General features: G+C 41.0%; 4 protein-coding genes across 4 annotated transcripts, besides 21 other annotated features; 2 read left to right on the top strand and 2 right to left on the bottom strand.

The window, feature by feature from the left end:
- Positions 1 to 6,879: part of a mobile genetic element that runs on past the window's edge.
- Positions 1 to 6,994: part of a mobile genetic element that runs on past the window's edge.
- Positions 2,821 to 2,859: a tandem repeat.
- Positions 2,860 to 2,883: a tandem repeat.
- Positions 3,097 to 3,176: a tandem repeat.
- Positions 3,986 to 4,031: a tandem repeat.
- Positions 5,056 to 5,108: a tandem repeat.
- Positions 5,492 to 5,564: a tandem repeat.
- Positions 6,743 to 6,879: a long terminal repeat.
- Positions 6,880 to 6,883: a direct repeat.
- Positions 6,995 to 7,041: 47 nt separating the features above from the next.
- Positions 7,042 to 12,177: a mobile genetic element.
- Positions 8,596 to 8,612: a tandem repeat.
- Positions 11,179 to 11,188: an inverted repeat.
- Positions 11,179 to 11,243: a mobile genetic element.
- Positions 11,234 to 11,243: an inverted repeat.
- Positions 12,175 to 12,366: a mobile genetic element.
- Positions 12,359 to 12,528: a mobile genetic element.
- A 187-nt stretch (positions 12,529 to 12,715) lies between these two features.
- Positions 12,716 to 12,867: a repeat region (potential rRNA).
- Positions 12,823 to 13,276: a dispersed repeat.
- A 159-nt stretch (positions 13,277 to 13,435) lies between these two features.
- Positions 13,436 to 17,008, bottom strand: EKO05_0006791 (Ribonuclease Z; the record flags this gene model as incomplete). Its single annotated transcript, XM_038946219.2, has 2 exons — positions 13,436 to 16,910; positions 16,965 to 17,008. The coding sequence occupies 2 exons, from the start codon at positions 17,006 to 17,008 to the stop codon at positions 13,436 to 13,438; spliced, it is 3,519 nt and encodes a 1,172-aa protein (XP_038797324.2).
- Positions 15,875 to 15,914: a tandem repeat.
- Positions 16,485 to 16,513: a tandem repeat.
- Positions 17,009 to 17,426: 418 nt separating the features above from the next.
- Positions 17,427 to 17,621, bottom strand: EKO05_0006790 (uncharacterized protein; the record flags this gene model as incomplete). The annotated part of the gene is made up of 1 exon (XM_059636884.1): positions 17,427 to 17,621. The coding sequence occupies one exon, from the start codon at positions 17,619 to 17,621 to the stop codon at positions 17,427 to 17,429; it is 195 nt and encodes a 64-aa protein (XP_059492867.1).
- A 1,006-nt stretch (positions 17,622 to 18,627) lies between these two features.
- EKO05_0006789 (uncharacterized protein) lies at positions 18,628 to 20,028 on the top strand (the record flags this gene model as incomplete). Its single annotated transcript, XM_038946218.1, has 1 exon — positions 18,628 to 20,028. The coding sequence occupies one exon, from the start codon at positions 18,628 to 18,630 to the stop codon at positions 20,026 to 20,028; it is 1,401 nt and encodes a 466-aa protein (XP_038797323.1).
- A 216-nt stretch (positions 20,029 to 20,244) lies between these two features.
- EKO05_0006788 (uncharacterized protein) lies at positions 20,245 to 21,131 on the top strand (the record flags this gene model as incomplete). The annotated part of the gene is made up of 3 exons (XM_038940681.1): positions 20,245 to 20,368; positions 20,417 to 21,002; positions 21,059 to 21,131. 3 exons carry the CDS (start codon positions 20,245 to 20,247, stop codon positions 21,129 to 21,131), a joined length of 783 nt encoding a protein of 260 aa, XP_038797322.1.
- Between the last annotated feature and the right edge of the window lie 488 nt (positions 21,132 to 21,619).

Below are 21,619 nucleotides of genomic sequence, written 5' to 3'. Positions count from 1 at the left end.
TAGAACAAGGAACACTTAAGCAATGCAACAGCTAATACAGGAACCTATAGCATTTAGTGTCTAAGAAAGACAGTAGATTTTAGTTTATTAATAACGCTTAATATATAAATAAGGTCTCTGTTTAAGATGTAGGAACCCCTCTAACTACAGACAAGTTCTCTAAGAGGTTTGCTAGCTGTAAGATTATATTACTTATAGACGTCTTCTCTAGTTATAACTAGATAACACTATATAAAGACAGTAGAGACATAACAGCAGTTATAATGCTAATTAGCCTTTTATAATTATATACCCTAGTTTAAGGAGCTACTAACTTAGTAGCTGTCTTCTAAAGAATTATAACAAAGATTCTTAACGATTACTAGCTAGATACACTTCCTTTCCTTAACAATGTTACTAGCAGTAGCCTAAAGATAGATTACAATAGTAAGGAGGCTTTACCTAGTGTTAGGTAATATATGCTTAAGCACATCTAGTAACTAGACAGGGTCCTTGTAGACGTAGAAAGAGCTAGGGGTACAGTGTTAGGACTTAAATGCTACTAGGGACACAATTAATTAGGGGTAGTTAGCTACAAGGTTTTAGTAGAAGGACAATATCTAGCATAAAAGAAAGTTAACAAAATTGCAAATTAGCTAGAGTGTTAGAACCTAAAAGAGGTCTAGATGTTTATAGGAATTGTGGTTTACTACTATATCTAGATACCTTTATTCGCCTTAAAAGTAAAGCTACTATTCTAGTTATTAAAGAATGACGCAGTGTGGCAATAGGGCGATGTAGAACAGAGCTTAATATCACTCCTAAAGGAGCATATTATTAACGCACCTACGCTTATAACAGTATCTTATAAAAATCCTAGTTTAGTGTTCCTCTTAGTTAATATAAGTAATAAAGGCGCAGAAGCATACCTTAAATAAATAGGCCTAGACAGAAAATAACACCTATACAGATTTAAAAGCACTGTCTAGTCTGAGGCAGAAAGTAGGTAGTACTTAACAAAGCTTAAATATAAGGTAGTTATTTAGGCACTTAAGAAGTTTAGGATGTAGCTATATAGTATACACTTTATTATTAAGACTAACACTTAAATATTAATTACCTAGCTAAACGGGTTGTTGTTAGATCTTCTAGGCTTAGTTAAAAACAGGTAGCTTGCTGCAATTCTACTCTAGGACTTTAAAATACGCTATGTACCAGGAAAGAAGAATATAGTTATAGACGCACTATTAAGATACCTAAAGCTAGAGGGGTAGAAGAACCTAGATAAACCTAAATCTAACATTAAAGAGTTTGTTAAAAACCTAATAGCAAATGTGGTGTTAGGTGACTAGGTTAACATAAGGACTACCTAGATTCTAAGACAGGAATACTCCTAGAAATTAGAGGACATTACTGTTTTTCTACACTCCCTAAAGACCCTAGTTAGGTTAAGCAGGAAAAAGTATAGGGCTTAGAAGAAGAGAGCTATAAACTTCTTTAAGAGGAAGGGCTACTTATTCTAAAAAACTTTAAGGAATATTACTATTAGGCGTGTAGTTAATAATGCAGATATCTAAACTACAGTTATATAGGACATCTACTAAACTATTAGTTATAGAGGTATAAACACTATATTCTCTATAGTCTCTTAATAATACTACTAGCTTAATATATACAGGAGTGTTAAGAGAAAAAACTCTACGTATAAGAAGTGCTAACTTAGAGTAACTAAGATTATAAAGGATATGCTAACTAGTACCTACTCCTATACGCTGTAGGAGTTAGTTACTATTAATATTATGCACATGCTAATAAGCAGAGGATTCTAGTACCTAGTTACAGCTAGAGAATACTTAAGTAGGTAGATAGAGGTAAGGGCGCTTTAAAATAACAAGTTATTAATAGTAGTAAAGTTCCTATACAAAGACATTGTCTGTAGGTAGAGTACTATAAGAAGACTTATAGTTAACAGCAGACTAGACTTTACTAAAGTAGTTAAGAGGCTTACTTTAATCTACAGGATTAAGAGGGTACAGGCATCTACACACAACCCTTAAGTAATAGAAAAAGTAAAGGGTAGACATAAATCTATTATTAACGCACTTGCAAAGCTTAAGGGGTTATAGGTGGACAACCTCCTAATAGTGCTCTTAGCTAACAGGATCTCTATACAATCTATAGGATACTTAGCATATTAACTTATTACTAGCTAGAACCTAGTTCTTCTAATTAAACTGTTACTACTAACATAGCAAACACTACCTTTCTAGAAGGTTAAGAACAGGGCTTAACTACTCGCAATTAGGGCTATATAGTTAGATCTCTAGAATTAGTTTATAAAAGATATAGTTAGCACAACTAATTAACTAAGAGCGTTAAAAAAGGAATATTAGGATAATAACAACAAAGTTCGGCGTAAGCAGATTAACCCTAGAGACCTAGTTCTACTGTAGGACTTAGTAGGACAAATTAACATGTCTAGAGATAAGAAGTTAAGAAAGAAGTAGCTTAGGCTATACTAAGTGTTACTTAACAGAACGCAGCTAGACAGGGGCACCTATTTACTTAAAGACCTTAACAGGACTAGCATGCTATATACAGTACTAGGGTAGAGAATAAAGAAGTTCTATAAGCGTTTACTAGAGGACATTTAGTTAAAAGAGAAGAGACTTATAAAGGTATAGAGAGAAGATACCTAGAATTAAAACTATAAGGATATATTTCTACAAAGTAGATAAAACAAGGCTGCTAAGAATTTAAGCACCTCTATTCTAGCAGGCAAGGGAAGTACACCTACTAGTTGCAATTTACTAAGTATTAAAATCTACCCTTAACCTCTTATATAGTATAATAGACTATAATATACAATATATAATAACTTATCTAATTTAGACTCTAATAATAAGGAATAGTAGTGCAGTCTATAGGACGGACTACTAAAGATAGAGGGGTAACGTCCTAACTGCTAAAGCTACAAGCTAATTAGTAGTTGCTAGGTCTTACTAGTTAACTCCTAATTAGCTAAAACTTAACGCTAGTAAAAGTAACTTAGCCTAGGCACTTACTAAGTATAGAGAAAGGTACAAGCTAATAGCTTATAACTAAAACAACTATTTATAAATAATTAATAATTATAGCAAGTAAAAGTACGTAAGTAAAACTATAAATAGTAAGTAAAAAACACAAATAGTAAGTAAAAGCGTAGAAGAAAAGCAGGCCTACAGCTGCCTAGGACACTCTTAAAGCAGAGCCACCCTGTTACTTCTAACTCTCTCTCTTATAATATTAGCTTATAATATTACAGTAAAGGGCAATTACATAGAAAGAGCTAGAGCTAGAAGAAGGAGTAGTGCAGTAGTTATTAGTCTTAAAGGCTATTAAGAGTAAGGACATTACTAAGGTTGCTAATATCCTAATGCTATACATAGAGAGATCTACAGTTAGCTAGTTTATAATAGAGATTACTTAAGGAGAGCTATAGGCGCAAAGGGAAAGGCTTAACTTCTAGATAAGTGCAGCAGTTACTAAGTTTAATTAATTAGCAGCTATAATACACTTAATATTAGACATTATCTAGTAACCCCTAAACCTAGTTGCATAATATAGAGGCATAAGCAACTTTAATAGTTAATACCTAGCAATCTAATTAGCAAAAGACTACAACTAAAGGAAGATAACAGAAATAGCACAAGCTATAAATTACATTTACAAAAATAAGAACAGTAAAAATATTCTAGTAAATATAGTAACACTATACTGCCTACAGTCTGCTATAGAGTATATAACACTTAACTTAATTATATACTATGTCTGCTAAGTAGACGCTAATAATCTTACTAAGTTTATTAACTTAGTAATTTACTAACGCCTATCTATGCTATAAAAGAGGAGGGACAAGTTCTATAACTTAAGTGACTAGAATACAGTCTACTAAGCCGTTACTATGCTCTAGTAGGAGATAATAAACTTTGTTACGCACCTAAGTAACAAAACCTACCTACTTATAGTAAAGGTAAAAGCACTAGGTAAAGGCGTACTAAAGCTAAAAGTAACAGAGTAGAACGTGTGCCTAACTAGTGACCTAACTTTAAAAACATACTAATAGTTGATATAAGCACTTACACTATAGAAGACCTAACTACTAGCACTAATCTTTAACCTAAAAGGTGTTAGGACACCCTACTTGCTAAAAGAAAGGATTACTTAAGAGTAGGCAGCATTAAATGCTATAAGATTTAGCTCTAAGAACTTCCTTACACTAATATAAGCGGTGCTAGAGTATATTCTTAACAGAGTTTAGACACTAGCCCTTTTAGCATTACTATCTAGGTTATAGCTACTTACTAAGCTAGTAACAAGTATAAGGACTACAGGCTAATTAAGTGTTTCCCTAGGAGGATTATCCCTTACTCTAACAAGGCTATAGACTAATACAAAGCTATTCCTAACAGGTAATAAATTCCCTAAGGATGTTATTAAAAGTATTAAACAAGAACACTAAAGGGACCTATTGTCTGCAACACCTAACAACCTTAACTAGATAGCCTTTAAGTTAGGTGTTAATAAAACAGGAAAGCAGCGCTGCACAATAGATGCAATTTAGGAGCACTAACAGTCTAGGGGAACATAATTTAGCTCTGTTACTTTAGTGCTAGAGGACTATTAGACTAGAGAATAATTGTTAATTAGGCTATTAGAATTGAGAATATTTTAAGACGTTACAAGCCCTAAAGTTAACTACCTATTAACATTAGATGTTTAGTCTATGCAGGAAGATATAGAGATTAGTAAAGACGTAATAAATAATATCTAGGATAGCACTAAGCGCAAATACACTAATAGCTAATCTGCCTTTATTCTCTTCTGTACAAAGATTAGTTAGAAGCTCCTTAAGGATCTAGAGCGTGTAAAGCTCCTAGATGCATAGGTCTAAGAGTACTGTAAGGGAGGAGAAACTTAAAAGAAGGAAGGTGCTAGTAGAAGAATAATTACCTACTACATAGTTAACCTGTTATAAGTTTACTTTCCCTATTCTAGGTACACTGCTAGTAAACTTAGCTTACTAGTCTACACTCTTAACACTACTATAATATCTAACATACTTATACTAATACATAAGAATAAGACTAGCTAGAGAAAGTAGAGAAGCAACCTAAAAACTAGGATCCTATTTTCAGAACAGCTCTATGCACTAAACACAATAGATAGTCTATAGTCCTATTAATTCCGCCTAGTTCCTACAGTACTTAACCTTAACTAGAGTAACTTTATCTTTAAGCACCTATCTTAACATTTTTAAGCTAAGGCAGATAGTCTAAACTAGAAGGGCACTATTATAGTCTCTGTGTTTGCCTCTATATTTTAAAATAATCTAGAACTCTAAAAAATAGTAGATAAATGCTTTAATATATATAACTATTATACTTATATAAAGTATAGTAAAAGCAACCTAGAGTAGTATAGGATTATGTACTACTCTGTTATCTAATAGCTAGTAAGGGGTAATCTGTAGTACTAGCTTTACTATACAGTACTCTGTTAATAAACTAACTTAATCTCCTATCTATACTACACTAAATACACTAAGCCTAGGGATAAGACGTTCTTTAAGCACGTAGATTGTAACCTCTACAACACTATAGAGTTAGAGAGAGGAATAGATATAATACAGGGCTTAGTATCCTTTAATAATAAAGATACAGATAACTATACTATTACTCTAGAAGGCTTCTACAATTTAGTTCTAGAATACTTAGGTTAGAGGAAAGATAATAGAATTAAATAACGTAATAGTTATATTAAGGGGTAGGTAGATACAGTTAACTACCCTAAGTTAGTACAAGACGTAGTAGGTGCTAAGTAGAAGAAGTATCCTTGCAAGTATAGGGACGTTAGGATCTTCTACCTAGCACTGCTATATAGGTCTACTAGACTATCTATAATAAGGCGCAGAACTATACTCCCTTAGTACGTGCTAGTTACAGAGGACAGAGAAACTATAGAGATTCTAGAGATAGGATTATATAAGGACATTACTAGTTCTTATTAGATACTTACGCTAGGACCCTTATTACTATTAGGTTATTTAAACAAGTATAGTAGTGCTTCCTATGCTTTCCTAGCAGACATAGCGCTAACTTTCTCTTCCTAGACTTCTAAAGCTATTTATTGCTAGGCTTAGTACAACTCTTATCTAGTCTAGCAAGAGATACTCTGTATTTTTAGTCTTAATAATAAGGAGCTTATAAAGTTTCTTTAGAAGAGCAGGAATAACAATGTTGCTATAGTAAAGAGGCATTAGCAGTAGGTAAAGATGTCTAAGAAGTATTGCTTTAGAGCTAATAAAGAGTTAGGTATCTCTAATTAATCCTTCTTTACTAATAAAGAAGTAGTACTAGAATATAAGAAAGGATAGGAGTTATAGGACAGACAGCATACACAGGGGGGTGCTCTTAATAAGTTATTTAATAGTCTAACTGTTAAAGTAATAGAGGCTACTACCTAGATAATATATAAATTAGGCAGTGCCTTATACTAGGGTTTATTAAGACATGTACTAGACTCTTCTACCCCTAAGCTATTAGAAGACTCTAGTTAATAACCTACTTAGGAAACTAGGGCCTTAACAAGATTGCAGAAACAGGGAGGTAGCAAGGGAAAGGAACGAGCAGAGTAATAAGGGGGGTTAGTAATTAGTTTAGAGTTTAGTTTTAACTTAGTTTATTTGCTTAATAGGGCTAAGCTCTTAGGGGGGGGAGGTTTATGCTGGTGCACACGGTAACTTCCTTAGTAAGAACTAGAATACTTAGCTAGTGTACGTAATCTGGCCGGTAGAAGGGTATAAGAGACCTTAATAGGAACTGTTAAGGCAAGACACCTATAATAATAACTAGTAACACTTACTTATAGAATTTAACTACTATATTACTTGTCTCTTTAACCCTTAACAATGATAATAATAAGTATTCTTCCTAATATACCTACTAACAAGATGCTTCGATACTTATACTAGAACAATATTTATTAACATTATTGTTAAGGGACAGAGAGACAAGTAGTACGTGTTAGGCGCTAGGCCTAGGGGTACCTCTGCTAGTCTTAGCGAGCTACTATAGGGCTAGCCAGCCTAGACTATATAAAGGTGTTAGAGGTTATTGCTAATACTCTAGTAATTAGTCTTGTTACTACATACTACGTACCTTAATACACCTAGTATTCTCTTTAACCCTATCCTCTCTTATAATTACTTTGTACACTCTTTATATTCTAATTACTCTTATATTATAATTAAAGATAGACCTAAGCTACTATAAGTCTTAAACTAAATTATCTAGGCTTACTGTCTTTAGAGAGGGACTAAGACAACCTACATATAGGAGAGCTAGTAGAGCATAAGGTAACACCTCCCTCTGCAGATAAGGAGATACCTTAACAGACACTAAGTGTCTATAGTGCCTTAAGAAGATCTATAGGTTCTCTAGGCAGTACACCTTACCCTAGAATTTGTATCTATAGGGCAGCTTTAGCTAAAGAAGGCTAGAATAGCCTAGAAGTAGGTAATTAATAATAGGAGTTAGAAAACTTGCGTAAATAGTTGTAAGAGACAAAAGACTATAAGGAACTTTCCTCTTTTTATAAACTTAGACGCAAATATAACAAAAGAGATCTAGTAATAATCCTATCCTTCTAAAAAGTACTAGAAGAGGTAGAGAAACTATAATCTTTCCTATCTGTAAACCTTCTATAACCTAAACCCCTATAGAAGTATATAAAGCGTAACTGCGCTAAATATAACTATTAGAAGAGAGATTATAAGGGATACTTCCTCTAATCTCTAGTTAATTTCCTTATAGAGGAACAAAAGATTAACTTTAGCGTAAGGTAGCTCTTAGAGAACCTAAAGATGTTATAGTAGGCCTACTGCACAACTAACTACTGTAATTAGCTAACTTAGGAACGAACGTAGTAAGAGCTAAAAAGAATTATACTAGATACTCTAGGAACACTAGCTAAATATAAGTAAGCAGTGTATAAATCCTTAAAGTAATATAAGTAGTAGAAATCTTAGTCCTCTATAGATCTGTTAGATTTTATACATCTACTATAGAAGGAACTAGGCAACTTACATACGCTAGAGCTTTAAGTTCTAGAATATGTTACTATACTGCTCCCTAGTATATAAAAGGACTTATTCCTTATCTTCTATAATTAAAGGGACACAATCCTAAAGGTAGAGGAATAAGCTAATATTATTAACTAGAGACTAGGTTAGCATAGCTAACAGCTACCTAAGAAGACTCTAGCTAAGGGTAAGATAACTAATAAAGGACTACAGAAGCGCTAATTTAGTAACTTTAGGTTAAAGGGGAATATAAAAACCCTAAAAAAGTTATTTAAGTCTAAGAAGTTTTATAAGGAGCTAGTAAAGAGTAAAAAGGGCTAAGATAGGCTATATAAGACCTAAAACACATACCTTAAGTGTAGAGAAACTAGTTACTACCGCCCTAACTGCCTAAAGCTAAAGTTAAACTAGAAAGACCCTGCTCTAGATAAGTTAGAAAAAGACAAGGGACCTAAGAGCTAATCTTAGCTCTTGTAGCCTATATCAAATCATCTAAGAAGAAGAAGAAGAATATCTCTTTTTATAAAGTAGTATACCTAGAATATATATACCTACTTATAGTTAAAGCATCTATAGGTAATATAGAGAACGTAGAAGCCTTAATAGATAGAGGGTTACAACTAAATTTAATTTTAGTTCTCCTAGTAAAGGAGCAGGATCTAGAGGTTACACTATTAAATAAAATAGTAGCTAAAGGTGTAGGTGGGGTAGAATTACCTATGTATAGAGTAACTACAGCAGAAGTATCTATTATTAACTCCTGTAGAAGACAGGAGGTCTAACAGATACCTTTTATAGTTATAGACCTATAAAGGTATAAGATATACCTTAGATTACCCTAGATTAACTAGACAAACCCTAAGCTAAGCTATTTAAGCTAGTATATGCTCTTCTAAGGAAAGAAGTATAGGGACTCTCCTAAACTAGAGAAAATAGCGTTAGAAGATACTAAAGAGTTTAAACGTACTATAAGAAGTCCCTTAGTAGACATTTATATATATATAGTAAACTTAGTAGGTATATACAACCTAATATCTGCTAAAAAGGGCCTAATTCTAGAAGTATATTGCAAATATGCGTACTTAAGATTAGAGGATAATACTTAGGTCCTACTAGAGCATAGAGAGTATAACCTAGTAATTAATATTATAGAAGGAGCTACTCCTTCCTACTAACTATTATACAGATTATCCGCAACAGAATTAGAGATACTTAGAAAGTATCTAGTAGGATATCAACAACATAGCTAGATATAACACTTAAGGTTGCTAGTAGGGGCGCCTATTCTCCTTTTAAAGAAGAAAGATAGTAACCTATAACTGTGTGTAGACTATAGAGGTCTAAACAAGATAATAGTTAAAAACTACTATCTATTACTACTAATTACAGAGTTACTAGAACAACTAGCGTAAGCTAAGTTCTATACTAAACTAGATATACACAAGGCATATTCCTATATCTAAATTAAGAAAGGGGATAAGTAGAAGACTGCTTTTTAAACTAGGTATAGACATTTTAAGTACACAGTAATACTATTTGGACTTACAAATACTTCTACCTAATTTTAGGCCTATATAAATAAGGCACTAATAGGATTAGTTAATATAACTTATATTATATATCTAGACAACATATTAGTATACTCTAAGACAGAGGAAGACTATATTAGACATATTAAAGAGGTCTTAGAAAGGCTTTATAAGGTAAACCTCTATATACACTTAGATAAGTATAAATAGCACTATTAATATATAGAGTACCTTAGGTATATAGTCTTACCTGAAGGGGTAAGCATTAACCTAGATAGGGTTAAAATAATCTAAGAATAGCTAATTCTGTGCATAGTTTATTATATCTAAGTATTTATAGGCTTTATAAACTACTATTAGAGGTTTATTACAGGGTTTTCTAAATTAGCCTTGCTATTAACCTAATTAACCTAGAAAGGGCTAAATTTAGCTAAATCTAGTTAAGTAATAAGGAAGAAGGAGAGTTAGCCTCTTAAGCTAAGCAAAGAATCCCTATAAGCTTTCTAGAATATAAAGGATTTATTTATTAACGTACCTATCTTAGTTTATTTTATACCTAGGAGACAGACTAGGATTAAAGTAGATACCTCTAGAGGCGCTATCTTAGGAATCCTTAGTTAACTAGTCCCTAGGGAGGGGAAGCTAGCCTAATAGAGGCCTGTAGACTTCTATTTAAAGAAGTTAATCTAAGTAAAGTATAACTATAATACTTATAACTAGAAACTTCTTATAATTGTCTAGAGCCTACAGCATTAGCAAAGATACTTAGACAGTACCTTCTTTAAGATCTTAACAGATTACTAAAACCTAAAATAGTTTATAGAGACAAAGGTTCTTAGCTATTAGTAAGTAAGGGTATACTTAGTGTTATCTAAGTTTAACTTTGTAATTACTTATTACCTAGGGTCTATAAACCCTGCAGATAGACCCTTACAGCGTCCTAATTATATAAGAGAGGCGTAAGACCCCTTATAAAAGTATAATAAGGCTTTTATATAACTACTTTAGGAGATCCTAACTAGAAGGAACCCTAATACTCTCCTACTAGTAGCTATAACCCTTTGTTTGTCTATAAAAGAAAGAAAGGATATAAAGGATCTTAAAAGAGAAGAGTTAAGAGAGAACAGTTACACAGAGCTAATAACAGACTTAGATAACACAGACAAACTCTCTAGCACTAAAAAAGAGTTAAGTAATATTAAAATAGGATAAAATAACCTAGAAAAAGATAATATAGCTAAAGAGAGGCGTATCTTACTTATAAGGCTAAAAGATAAAGTGTAAGTTATTAAAGAACGTTACAATAACCTAATGTTAGGATACTTTAGAGCACAAAGGACCTTAGAGAAGATTTAGCGCAGATATACCTAGAAGGGCATTAATAAGGATATATCTAACTACTGCTACAACTGCTTAGTATATAGGAGATTAACTACTGCCTAACATAAACTGTACAGGTTACTACAACCTTTACTAGTGCTAAGCTAACTATAGGAGGATGTAATAATAGATTTTATTACAGAATTACCCTCTAGTAAGGTGGCTAGGCTAGTGTATAACTCTATACTAGTAGTAGTATATAAATTAACTAAAATATTACACTATATACTAGCTAGAGCTAATTAGAATAGAAAAGATCTAGCATATACCTAGATTAGGGAAATTATCTACTTATACAGCGCGCTAGCACAAATTATCTTAGATTAAGGGCTGCTAATAAACTTAAAGACGTAGGAAACCTTTAACTACTATTTAAACTTAAGATAAGTCTTAACGTTAGCCTATTATCCCTAGACAGATAGCTAAACAGAAAGGCAAAATTAGACTCTTAAATAGTACTTATGTTGATACTATACTCTAGAATAAGATAATTAGGCCCTATAGATTTTAATTATAGAATTTGCATATAATAACAGTATTTACGCATCTATAAATATAACACCTTTCGAAGCCTATTACAGTATAGACCTAAGGAGCACAGATTAGCCTACTTTAGTATTAAAAGGCAGAGAATCTCCCCTTATAAAGGAATTAGCTGCTAGAGTTATTACCTTATAGGCTACCTGCAAAGCAAATATAGAAAAGTTAAACAAGTATTAAAAGAAACACTTAGATAAGAAATAACTACTAGCACCCTTTAAAGTAGGTAACAAAGTACTAGTCTCTAGTAAGAATATTAGGACAGTACGCCTAAAAAAGAAGCTAGACTAGAAATACCTAAGACCTAGGACTATTATAGCCTAGATTAGCCCTAGTGTATATAGAGTAGACCTGCTAGGAATAAAAGGGGTCTACCTAGTATTCTACACGTTACTACTAGACCTATACATACTAAGAAGTTAACTCTTAATTATATAGGAACAAATACAAGAACCTATAGTTAAAGGGGAAGAGAAGGTATAGAATGTGGAAAAAGTCCTTAACAGAAGGTAACTAGATAACAGACAGTGGGAATACCTTATTAAGTGGGACGGATTCCCTGACTCAGAGAATTCCTGGGAAATCAGCACGAATCTTTCCGAAGAAGCGCTGAAACAATACTGGAAAGCGATCACAAGGGAGGATAGGGTTGAAGAGGATACCAGGTGTATTGAGGTACGTAGTATGTAGTAACAAGACTAATTGCTGGAGTATTAGCGATAACCTCCGACACCTTTATATAGTCCGGGCTGGCTAGCCCTATAGTAGCTCGCCAAGACTGGCAGAGGTACCCCCGGGCCCAGCGCCTGACAGTACGGTAATTGAATTCCATAAGTAAATGTTCCCTAGGTGTTGTTGTAGGTGTCGTGCCTTAACAGTTACTGTCAAGGCTTCTTATACCTTTTCGCCGGCCAGATTACGTACACTAGCTAAGCATCCTAGTCCTTACTAAGGCAGTCACCGTGTGCACCAGCACAATAGCAGCCCTAGCTTTATTAAGTAATATATTAAGCCTGTCTTCTATAGCTTTAGTAGGTTCTTACACTCTTAACCCACTATAACGCAGCTAGTCCTACGTTAAAATAAGCAACATACTACCTAATACCCCTCTACTAAATAGTTTCTCTCTACTAAAACAGTTTCTCTCTGCTAAAATAGTTCCTCTCTGCTGTCCCCTTATATAAGCTCTAAACAGGCTAGAGAACAAATTTTGCGTTGTAGAGTTTATGTAGTAAAAAAATCCTAGAGATTGTTTTTTTATATTAGGCTTAGGAAAGACCTATATAACGCCACTAAAAGCATATACCTTAATTCTACTCTAATTACTAGTAGGTTGTTATAGATATTTTCTGCATCTTCTTTTTCTTTGTTTTTCTTTTACTTGTACTTAAAACCTATTAGTATTAGGCTCTTACAGCCACCTGTACACAGACTTTAGCTTAAGAGACTTCACTATTTATAAGAAGGGGCACGTGTTAGGACTTCTACTAACGTAAGATAGTAACCTACTGGTATATGATATAACCTACTAGCAGATTCTATTAACCTTAGTAGATTCTTTCTTTACTTACCTTTACTTTTACTTGTAGAGAGTACAGGCCTTACTACTATAAGTAGGTCTCTCTCTCCGCCCTCTTGTAGCTCGCGGTCTGCTATTTTGTTCACTCTACTTTCGAATCTATTAGTTCACCAGATCGCTACTTTTATGCTTGTGAAGTCTGCCTTAGAAAAATACATTAAAGGGTGGTAGTGCTGTAAGAGAAGTTAAGTACTAATTAGCTTTTAGTACGGTAGACGGGTCGCGTAGGTTGGACAGGTTACTTGTAAACTACGTTAGTGTTTTTGTTATATACATAAAGCCTCTAGATACTACTAAGTTGCTTTGTTAGCTAGGGTCTTTGTTGCTCTTTTTACCATGCTTCTCCTTATTCTTCTGCTTCTTGCTTGTTTCCCTGCCCTGCTCGTCTTCGCTATTTCTCTTGCCATTGGTGTTGATCTCTTTTCTTTCCCCGAGCTCTTCTTCGACCTCTTTGACCAAAAGCTCGTTGAGTGCTTCGTTGTACTTCTCCAGCTCAATGATGTCCTGCAACTTGACCCTCATGTAGTCAAAGGCAATAGCAACCTTCATGTCCTTGTTCTTGAGCTTGATCACGCGCTCGTTATCCAGTAGTGAAGTTGACTGCTTGACAAGCTTCGGCGGTTGAGGTACAGCGCTCCCAGAGGGAGGAGGCCGGATGTCGGGATTCTGCAAGGTAGTGTCGACGCTTGGGTCTATGTCGTCAACATCCTCAATCGTCGCTGCGCTTGTATCCTTCTCGGTGGATGAGGCTTCGCCGTCTTGAACAGGCTGAAGAACAGGAATCTTCTGGTAACGCTGGGAGAAATGGGTCAGAACGACAGCCTTGGCGTTCATGCTTGCACCGATGCCGAGGGCTTCAGAGGTGGTGGAGTGTTTCTTCGCTCTTGCGTCGCCTTCAAGTTCATCGTCAAATGTGGCTTCGTGGATAAGCACAGTCGTGTCACGGCCGATTTTCGAGAAAGGCTGGGACGGGCGGCAATCCCCCGAATAGGAAACCTTGAGAGGCTTGACGTTGGGCTCCAGGGAAGATCGAGGGAAGGTGATGCTAACAGCCATAGCGCCGTGACAGTGTGCCACCTTTACAGATTGGATATCGGCAAACCCAAAAAGTGGCGCGTAGTCCTGTTTGGCGATCCTAAGTTCTCCCAGTTTATCTATGCCCTTTATAGAAAGCAAGGAGCCGCCAACACCGACTGTGACTGGAGAAATCTCAAGCGGAAGGATACGAGAGTATCCGAAGTCTTCAACAGAGGCGTACTCTCGCAGCCATTGGAGCATACCATCGTGAGAGATCACAGCAAGGCCAAACTTGTTAAAGTCGCTTGCGGCGGTGGCGGCGACGGGAAGCAAGGTATTGGGTACGTTGTTGTGCTTGATATGGTACCATGCTCGAATCACGGAAGCGGTGCCAAGGTGGTGGTCTGCATGCAGATGTGAGATCCAAATGACGCGCAACTCTTTCAGGATTTGAACAAGCTCATCAGGGGGAAACACTCTTTGCAACTGGCCCATGGTATTTTCGCCAGCGTCGAAGAGGTAGTTGCCCACGCCTGGAACGCGGACGAGTGTAGCAGATACGTTACGGTACTTTGACGGGAGTGCTGAGCCTGTGCCAAGTGTGGTGATTTCGGTATCAGGGTGGGCCAGAAGGGCTCGCCACGGTTCATAGTGGTTCTGGCAATCCCGCACGGCCTTTTGCGCAGCCACAGCCAGCTCGAGGACTTCAGGCGCCGTCTCTTTTTTGACCGATTCCGGATCGAAGTATGCTGGCGGTGTGTCAGTCTTGAGCTCGAATTTTGGCATCAGTGTGGCAGTGAGCCCTCGATCGGCGACAACAATGCCCTTGGTCAGGTTGACTGACTGTTGAATAGGGACATTTTCCGAGAGTGTCTTCTGGGGAAGGCTCCTGAGGTCGTATTGTGGGGTGCGATATCTAGTAGGGTCGACCTGGGCTAGTCGTGTTGTTTGGGCAGCTACAGAATCAAATGCTACACGATTGGGCGATATGTCTGCCGATGAGATGATGTGCTTGATCTTGTCAAACTTGGCTATGAACTCGTTCAGGACGGCGTGTCCAGCCACGCCCGGACCAAGCGTCCAGATGAAGGCTTCAATGCCTTTCATCAAGTTGGCCGACTGGAACTCGTCGCGCTGAACGACAGCCTCGAGATAGTCAATGGAAGGTATGTCCAAGAGTGCAAAGCCTTGACCAGGCCTATCTGGTCCAAGCACCTGATCTGGGGTGATGGTGTCTCCGTTGGCGTTCTGCACAGATTGGCCGTTGCTAAGCTTTCCAAAATCCGGCCCGGGCTTGACGCCCAGCTCTTTGGCGCGTTTTACATCGAAGGAACCGCGGGCGGGATAGGTGCGTACAATGTACGAGATGCTTTCGGGCGCGGGCTTTGTTGGGGGCAGAGACATGATTTTGGCTCCGGGCCAGGGAGTACGGGTCCACACCGTGACGTCGGGCAGCGGCTCTGCGCCGCCTGGCTTGGGGCCTGTGTAGGGTCGGTAGCCGTGAGCGTCTGGATTGCGCACAAACATGGCGGCGGGCATTTCTACTTCGGAGATGTGACGCTCGACAAGCGTGTCGAAGCTCCAGCTCGAGTCGAACATGTGCTTGACAGTCAAGGTTCGAATACGGTCGTGGCGTGCGTGGCGGTCCTCAGGGCTCTCGTTGCCGGGCGCTTGGTGGTCCTCAAAGGTGTTGCCGCTGAGTTCCCAACGTCGAATTTCGTGCTCCAGCTCGGCCTCGGCCTTGGCCTCTGCCTGTGCGTCTGTCTCTTTGGGTCGAGGCGTGACAGGCAGCGCCCAGACCTGCAGGAAGCCGTCCTCGTATGCGGGCAGGTGGGTGCCGTCAGTGCGCTTGGGCGAGGTCCTGTCCGTGTACTCGGTCGCGATGATGGGCACGCCCTTTCTAAAGATGAAGCGGCGGCAGGTGCCGAGCATGTGCTTGAGGTTCGGGGGCCCGTAGATGTTGAAGTGGGGCTTCACGGGCGGGTCGCCTATCCTGCCGCGGCCCTGTGCCTTCTCCCACGTGGCCAGGGCCTGGGCGTACGAAGTCGAGGTGGAGTCGGTCATGGTCAGCATCATGCCGGCCATGCCGCCGACGTTGGACCATTCGGTCTTGCCTGTGAGGAAGAAGTCCTGGACCTTGAGCAGGCGGGTGCCCTGCTGCACGAGGGCGCGCTGGATGCCCTCGGCCTGGCTGCCGAAGACATAGTGCTTGTGGGTCTGGGTGCGCAGGATGAGCGTGGTGCCGGGCGTGTCGGCCGTGGGCGTGGTGATGAATTCGATGCTCGACGACATGCCGCCGGCGGCCAGTCTGCCGTCGTGGGGTCGCGTGTGATCGAGTTGGTGCTGGTGCTGGTGCTGGTGCTGGTGGTCCCTGCTCAAGTTGCCGCCGTGTTCGTGATCCAGGAGGACAATGCGTTCTCTCGGGGCCTGCTTGCGGTCGCTCCCACTCAGAGCACGCAGCGTCTTTCTGCCAAAGACGGGCCTCTCGCGCTGCCTTGGGCTGGTTGGCGGCTTCTTGGTCGCCCGCGTCTGGTCGTCGGCGCCGTGCTGCTTCGCAAGCTCCTGGAGAGATGCGAGGAGCGCGCTGACGGAAGGGCGGCTGGCGGTCGTGGCAAACGCTCGGCCGCTCTGGACAAGCGTGGTGATGGTGGACGTATGCGAAAGGGGTGCGTGGGGCGTGCGAGCTGCTGTTCGCGGGGTGCGCGGCGTCGACAGGAAGGCACGATGGGTCGTAACAGTCGTAATGCGCCCGGTGGCGACAAGCCTGGAAGCCAATTTGGCGAGCGATCAAGTGAATGACACAAAGAAAGGATTCTACACGTTTAACACGTTCAACACGTTCAACACGTTCAGCTCGTTCATGGATAGCAACAGGGCGCGGCGCTCTTCGTGTGCAGTGCAGTGCAGTACATTCGCGACAGGCTCGCCTAACTTTTTCCATGCGTCTATGACATGGGGCCAGCCAACCGAGGCGCCGCCGCCCTTGCCTTGCGGGACCTACCCATGGCACGTGCGAAGAACCTGTCACCATAACTCGAACATCTAAAGTCGTGCCATCACCAACAACCCGCATCCTTTCAGCTCGGCCCTCTCGTGCTGCGCCCCAAACTGCTCTCATCCCTCCTCTACGCCCAGAAGCCTCGGATCTCCTATAGGTAATCCAAGTTCAACTCTTGGCTCCCCGCTGTTTGCCCTGGATTTGTGGAAGGGTGCGTGCGTGCTGATGAACACCTTGCTGCTGCAGAACTAGAAAGACCAGATGGAAATCACATGACACGGTTTAGACATGAGCGTGAAGATCTGGACACGTAGCATTGTGCTGGACTTGGTAAAGAGAGAAGCACGGCACAGTCAAGTCGGACAGGAGCGAGAAAGACTTGTCTAGCTTGGGACAAAACAATGTCGAGGCGCTAGTGAAGCAATTACTACATGTCAGAGGCAGTGTGTACGATTTCGACTCGGCACTGGACGACATGATGGAGGGGGCTGGGCATATGCGTGAGATTGAACTCTCTCACATCGAGGCGTTGCCTGAGCGGCGTAGCCCCGTCTTCTGGGCTGGCCGAGCTAGGCACGTGGCGGTTGATAGGGCCTTGGCGCCTTCATAGTGAAGTGGCTGACAAGCGGTCAGTGTTCCTTTCACCTCAACATGAGGTATCAACTATACGAGCTGAGCATTCAACCTGTCGCAACGAGCGTGCAGGATACTCTGAGAATGGCTGTGATCGTACAGATCACCTGTCGTAGCGAGTCTTGTGTGTGAAACATCAGAATACTGCAACCACTGCGCGAAATACGAACAGATAGAGCGAATCGAGTGTTGGTTTCAAAAAGGTGGTGATCGATTAGTGGAGAGGAGGCACATACCGGAAACGCAGTTCTTGCTTGAATAAATGTCTAAAGGTGGGGTAGCTGGTCAGCGTTGCAGTTAAGAAGATCATGCGCATGTCGTTGGATTTGACTGCATCGGTTTCCTGCTTGTCTTCTTTGTCCGGCATATCACATGGCTGAGTAAGCTTTGGCTGGACCACAGTTGAGTAATGCCCTTTCAGCGTCTTCCATTCTAGGTAAGGTGGAGGAGAAAAATGTAAGCAGACTACACGCACAAACTGCTCTCTTGAAACACTGAGAATCCGGTAAGTCTGGAGGGTTCAAGGATGATTGTGTGACAATACAAGACCCGGTTATAAATCTGTTTTTGTTCTCGACTGCAAGTCCTTCGAGCAAGTCCGCCCATTTCAAGAATCGACATTCGCGGCGAGTGCTGGTGGGACCCACCTCCCGCGAAACTCTTATACGCTCGAGCCTGCACTAGGTTTCATGCTGTATGTGCAAACAGAGTAAAGGTTGGGTTTTGCGTACATGGTATGGATTCTTCTCGGTTAGCAAACACGCCACGGTTGCGCTAGTCACTCGGAGCTCATTTTGTCGTCGAGCCCTCTTGGCCTTCTTCACAATCGGCCTGCGTCTTCAAGTCTGACATGTCACGACTTGACAGTCGCACATCTAGCCCAAGCCGCTCGATATGGCTCCAGATTCCCGAAGATACCTTTCGCCAGCATCTCGTAGATCTTGAGAAACGCACAAACGCGGTCCCGGTTGAGCCGCAGATTTTCAACCTGGAACACAACACAGACGCGTGTGCTCACACCCTGCCGCTATATGTCGAGCAGCAATTAGCAGACGATTTTGCCTTCTTGGCTGCCATCGAAGAAGGTGCGCAGAGTGTGGCTGCTGCATGTCTAGAGGAACACGTGCAGCCAGCCGGGCTTACCGTACGGTTCGCGGCTCTAGACCTAACCCTCAGCGATCAAGTCAAGGCTGCTCTCCAGCAGATCGCTGATGGTCTAGTTTCAAGTGCAACCAATTTGGACAATCTGATGCAGGTCGAGGTATTGTTCGAGCAAATTGTAAAGTTGCATTTCCGCCGACTGCTCGCTCGGCTGAGGTCCAACAAGTGGGAGAAGCCTAAGTACCTTTTGCGACAACACAAAAAGCCTTTGTGGCAAGATTTTGCAAATATGATTCACCGAGTGCAATTCCTCTTCACCAAGAAAGAGGCAGCACTGAGAGATTCCGTGGAGACAAAGCTACATGGTTTGGCTGCGTTGTACCAGGCATTCGAGAGTTCCGACTCGGGATCACACAACGAGTTCCCTCTTCTCCAAGACCTCATCAAGGCAAGCTATCAGATTTGTAAGGCTGAGCATGTTGCCTTGTTTGCGCAGCGCCTGGAAGACAGTGTCAAGAAGACGCCCACATCGAAAGTTGCATCAGCTATCAAATGTCTCCGACAGATCGAAAAGATTGCCGCGCACTGGCGTATCGCCACCTTTCTCGTTGGTGTAAGTCGCAAGTATCCTTCACTGTTCCACTCAAAGCTGCAATTGGCATTCTTGACGCCGTACAAGAGCGTCCCGACTGAAATCGGATACGAAACCTGGGCGAACAGTTGCCACGTACACGCCGAGGTGCAACTAGTCGTGTATTACGATCTACACCTTCAGTCCGCTTCTTGTGTCTCCAAATCGAATGGTAGTCGGCATGCAACATCCCAGCAGAGCTACTACCGCCCTCGAGTCATTGGAACGTCAAAATGGCTTTGCTATCTATGCTACTTGTTTCTTCGTTCTCACGATTGCTTCGTTCCTGCCAACACTCACGGCCGACTCTACGATCAGTGGACGGTGCCGGACTTGGCTGAGTACGGGGATCATCTACGCGCTCGCTACCGCAGTATTGTGAACGCCGTCGATGAGGAGGTCGTCAAAGAAACAACCCAAGTTGGCGCAGCAACGAAGGAGGACTCCGGCCTTGTAAAATGGCGCGCTGAGCCGATGACGAGCAGACAGAACCTGCTGAGTATGGAGAGCAGTATTTAGCCACGGCCCTTGAAAGTCACGCGACATCCTGTTTCAAGACGCACGTGTAAGACAAGGCATGGTGTTTGGATATTTATCGATAAGCGCGCCCAAGCACGCAATGTAAACAGCGACGTCATCGGTCCGACACTCATCACACCATCCCCAACTCTCCATTACCCACACTGTGTCATTACAATCAGTCAGACACTAAACATCCCACTGATCTTAGCCAAAATGCCTGTCATTCTTGTTGTAGGCGCAACTCGAGGACTCGGAGCGAGTCTTGTAACGCTGTATGCTTCAGATCCGAACAACTATGTACTGGCTACAGCAAGGACTTCAAATCCCCCAGCAAACAGTACGATTGAGTTCTCAAAAGTGAGAGAATTGCTCTAACACATTGAAGGCAAGAATATCGTTTACGTCCCAGGTATTGACATCGCTTCGCCTGAAGCTGGTACCAGAATAATCCGCTTTCTGCGCACGGAAGATATCTCAAGTTTAGACACGGTAATCATCACCGCCGGTTATTTTGCGACGGAGAGCCTTCAAGAACCATCGTTTGAAGCGCAGGAACGCATGTACCGGACCTGCGTAATCGGACCCACGATACTTGTCACAACACTCGCCAATGAATCTGATGACCTCCTCAAAAAGAGCTCAAAGGTCATCTTCGTATCGTCCGAGAGCGGTAGTATCACACTCAGGCACGAGAAAGAAGGAGGTGGGAATTACGGACACCACGCCAGCAAAACTGCGCTGAACATGTCCGCGAAACTGTTGAGTTTGGACCTAAAGGAGCGAGAAATCGCCATAGCAACTGTTCACCCAGGGTTCATGCGGACAGAAATGACCAAAGGAGTTGGTTTTGACAAGTTCTGGGACGCAGGCGGCGCTGTAACCCCCGAAGTGGCGGCCATATCACTTGCGGACTGGATTGAGACTTTCGACATTAGGAGGACTGGAGAGTATTGGGCACCGCGAGGACCCGGGTGAGTCTTCAAACCCGCTTGTCGGATCTTTTTGGCACGTGAGCTGACTTTAATAGTGATATCGGTACCGCAGACTCGGTACTTGGCTCTAAAGATACACTTCCAACGCCCCTCCAGTTACCGTGGTAGTCACCAGCTCTGGTTCGGTGATGCTGGGTACGTTGTCAAAGAATAGATCTGCATCACTAAGGGACCTTTCCGTTCTTTCAGTATGCTTTAAACTCTTGTCGCGTTTTCATATAGTCTAACCATATCTATAACTTTTCTAATATCTTGTTGGAATAACCTCGGGATCGAAGTGATGTTCGACACGCTCACCAGATCAAATTGATCCGCACGCCGTCAGCTCATATAGCTTGTTGGCAGGAAGCACGAGGTTGCTGCTTGCAGATGGCTACTATATGCTCTTGATAAACGAAAGAACCAAATCTATCTTCATCCGTGCTAAGTTGGAGTTAATGTCGAGGGAGTTTTACCTTAGGCGAAGACTATCAAGCGAAACGAGATTTCGGCTCTGGTGCTGCAAAGGTGATTTAATATTAGAAGGCCTCTCTTGAGCTGTTCAAAGGGTGGAAATAGTTTCGCACAAACCTGCCATGTTCTCGAATATGCAGACA

Source organism: Ascochyta rabiei, chromosome 11 (assembly GCF_004011695.2).
Source record: "Ascochyta rabiei chromosome 11, complete sequence".
Lineage (NCBI taxonomy): Eukaryota > Fungi > Ascomycota > Dothideomycetes > Pleosporales > Didymellaceae > Ascochyta > Ascochyta rabiei.
The sequence above is the reverse complement of the archived record's forward strand: the minus strand, read 5'-3'. Positions and strand labels throughout refer to the sequence as shown.